Here is a 3,689-nt window from a genome sequence, read left to right on the forward strand (position 1 = left end):
CTCTCTCTCTCTCTCTCTGTCTCTCTCTCTGTCTCTCTCTGTCTCTCTCTCTCTCTCTCTCTCTCTCTCTCTCTCTCTCTCTCTCTCTCTCTCTCTCTCTCTCTCTCTCTCTCTCTCTCTCTCTCTCTCTCTCTCTCTCTCTCTCTCCCTCTCTCTCTCTCTCTCTCTCTCTCTCTCTCTCTCTCTCTCTCTCTCTCTCTCTCTCTCTCTCTCTCTCTCTCTCTCTCTCTCTCTCTCTCTCTCTCTCTCTCTCTCTCTCTCTCGCTCTCTCTCTCGCTCTCTCTCTCTCTCGCTCTCCCTCTCTGGCTTTCTCCTTTCTCACAATCAGTTTCTGGGAGCAGTTTTTCTCACTTTCCCCCCTTTTTGTGGGTAAGAAGAGGTTTTTCTTCTCCAGAAAGATTATAGCACCGCCTCTTTGTGCCTTGGCTTTTTTTTTCAATTCATCTTCTGTGTTTTATGGTTTTCATTTTTCCTTTTTATCTTTTTAAGCCTGAGTGGTAAGTAGAGCACATCTTTAAAATTATCTGTTTGCTTTCTCCCCAAATGTTTTCTTTCCCATCGGCTGTGCCCTACCTCCAGGGCTGTCCCCAGTCTGGGTCCTTCTCTGCAGAAACCTTTCCAAGAGTACTTGGAGGCTCAGCGGCAGAAGCTTCACCACAAGACAGAGGAGGGTGTGCCACAGGTGAGACTTGTAACTCATTGTTTTCTCTTTACTTCTGCCAAAATAATTTTTAGTCAGAACTTAATATTTACTGCTTCTTCCTGAATAAGAAGCAGAAAATTTGAAGAGAAACCTACTAACAATCTGTCTTAAACTGAAAAAATCAGTTGCTTGTTTCAGACTAATTAGTATGGGGCTTGTTTGCCTAAAACTAGGTTAGGAATTGCTTTTATCTCCTAGGTTTCTTGACAAACTGAAATTGAATTTATGATTGCTCTTAATATGTAAATCAGTGTTGCTTATAGTAGAACTATTTGTGTTTTTCTTGAATGGACCTGTAATAAAAAAATAAAATGACTAAATACAGATTTTCTGAATACCTTACCCAAAAATCCACAGCCTTGGGTAATGTGATGAATGTAACTATTATCATTAATAAAAGTGGCTTTTTTATTCTCAATGTTTTCCTTGTCTGATAAGGAAGCAGTAAAGTTATTTTTTAAATTTACCAAGTCCTTGATCATAATATAAATCACTAAGTTCTGTTCTAGACTCTGATCTTTGGCTTTTAGAACCACATTGGTGATTCTCAGAAGGGAAAAGTCCAATTTCTTATAAAAGAGGATGACTGAACATAACAGGAACTAGAAACTAGGAAAAAACTTGTGTTTAATGCATCTGATGGGATCACCATGTTGTCCTTTGCTGCCCTCACTCGACAGAGCTAGATATTTTAAAGTATATTTTTTTAAAGTCTTCTTGAACAGTCTACTGGGAAACAAATGTTGGAGTAAGAGCAAAACCCTAGTCTCCTCGGTTTTATATTTGCAGATACTCCATTATTATTGAACTATTCTATGTATATAAAAGTAATGATGACTCATTTGCTTAGCGAATGACACAAAATGACTTCACACTTGGCTTATTCTCAACACAATAACAAGTTATTAGGAGCAGAATTAAGCCTTTGGCCATGAGAGTGCTGATCATCCTAGGTCTTTTTAGGCTCAGGTCCTTGCCAGTCACTTTGGGTATAAGAAGGCCTGAATAGTAGTCATGTGAATCCAAGCCCATGAGGGATAATATAAGTTGGTATCTGTTCCTATTTCAGGTGACTGCAGTGGTTAGGATTGTAGAACGGTTGGCTCACAGTTCTTACTCTTTTTCTATTGCCCCCCCCCCCCACTAACAAGGATTTTCTTGTATTTTTTCTGTGTTTATTCCTACAGGGGGAAAACTGGTTGTCCTGGATATTTGAAAATCTAGTCATTGTCATGGTGTGCTACTTCATCTTATCCATCATCAATTCCATGGCACAAAGCTATGTCAAGCGAATCCAGCAGCAAATGTACTCAGAGGAAAAAACCAAATGAGGCCGAGAGATACAATTTATATGCCCATTCACAGAAACTATAATTGATGGGGTCGACTTAAATTGGCACTATTGTAAACAGGGATACAGAAAAAAAAGAAATCAACCATTTTCCAAACCAATAATTTTTTTCTGGGGGTGTTGGGGTGGGGGTGAAAAAAATTGTTTTTGAAAGCAATTAGTCCATACTTTTCACTGACAGACTTGTATGTAAAGGTAAGGTACATAGTCTTCTTAATTCAGTCTGAGTTGGGTTTTCTAAGTTGGATGGTGTGTGGCATTTAATATCATTTTAAGTTACTCCCAAAATTAATGCACAGCAGTATAATTAGAGACTTCAAGCCACCTCCCTCAAAAATATTATTTTTTTTTTTCATGTATCAAGTTTATTTGGCTTGGCATAAGTGGACATTTTCTAAATCATCAAAATGTATATGAATGATAATAGATTGGATAACAGTCTTGCATGTCTATCATGATGATACTTTATATTCCATCCTGCCCAGCCCTCCTTCCTCACCCACCCAGAAAAAAGATGTTATTTTATGATGCATTGCACACCTCTGGGGTGCCTTTTACATTAAGACAGTGTAAGCAAAATCTGATTGGTGCCTCATAAATCAACTGGCACCATTTTTTATTCTGTATATTTAGAATGAAGTCACCAAAAAAAAATTTATAAAGTCATCTTTGATCATTCCAGAATTGTGTCTGTCTTCTTGAGTGGTTTTTTTCACTGTCTTTTAGCTTTTACCAACTTACTGGCTGCCTTGTCTTGCCCACAATCTCTGTCTCTGTTATCTCCAACTAACCCAAGAGAAAGACTGACACCTTTTGTATTTTCAATTGTAGGCCAGAATGGTACTCAAGTTGGGAACTTTGCCTTGCAAAGAATCTTGGTTGGCAAGCTAAGTCATTATTATTCAATTTGGGAAATGGTTATCTATTGATTTACTTAAATAGAAAAAGGTGTCAGGTTTAACAAGCATGAAATTTGCTTTCATAATATCAGATCACTTAAGAGGAATTATTTCATTTTTTTTAATGTCACCTATACTATAATTCTTTTTAAGTTACCATAAGTTCTAATTCTAACAACCATGAAGTTGTGCCCCTCCTCTAGCTATTTCCATTTGTATGATGTTGCTTCCAGAGATTTCTGGCAGATGAGACCTGGTCCTTTCATATTAACTTTGAGGGAAATGATCATTCTTTTTTCCTTTAGGAAAAGTAATCTGGGGTATTTGTTTAAAATTGAATTTGGGTTTTAACCAAGCCAACAGATCACATTTTCCCTCAGGCTCATTTCGAGTGAAATTGGTCTGTGTGTTCCATCAAATCCTGCTTGAATATCCACTTTGTATCGTCATCCGTGACATCTCCATGGCTGTACCCATCCTGTCGGATAGCTTATCAGACTGATGTTGACTGTTGGATCTCATGGCAACAGCAGTCGATGGGCTGTCTGACATTTTGGTATCTTTCATCAGACCATCCACATCAAACTTTGTTCCCATTCAAACATCAACCAGCATCATGGTCTAAATCCAGAACTTGAGTACATGGCAACATTTTGATGCCACAGTGGAGCAGCATAAAGGGAGACAGTTGCTTGGAAGATTTTTGATATTATCTTCCATGACCCAACTCATTAAT

At 38.0% G+C, this 3,689-nt stretch overlaps 1 protein-coding gene across 2 annotated transcripts in view; it reads left to right on the plus strand.

Moving 5' to 3' along the window:
- The window catches only part of VMP1 (vacuole membrane protein 1), a 157,121-nt gene extending 154,383 nt beyond the window's left edge, over nt 1-2,738 (plus strand). For both annotated transcript variants that reach the window (XM_069078016.1, XM_069078017.1), the window contains 2 exons: nt 580-682; nt 1,891-2,738. In XM_069078016.1, coding sequence (XP_068934117.1) covers nt 580-682; nt 1,891-2,034 — 247 coding nt within the window. In that variant the 3' untranslated portion in view covers nt 2,035-2,738. The remainder of the gene's footprint in view (nt 1-579; nt 683-1,890) is intronic.
- The last annotated feature ends 951 nt before the right edge of the window (nt 2,739-3,689 follow it).

The sequence above is a fragment of the Petaurus breviceps genome, unplaced genomic scaffold, assembly GCF_028583685.1.
Source record: "Petaurus breviceps papuanus isolate PSGF00001 unplaced genomic scaffold, PetGlider_PUasm1.0 91023, whole genome shotgun sequence".
Taxonomy (NCBI): domain Eukaryota; kingdom Metazoa; phylum Chordata; class Mammalia; order Diprotodontia; family Petauridae; genus Petaurus; species Petaurus breviceps.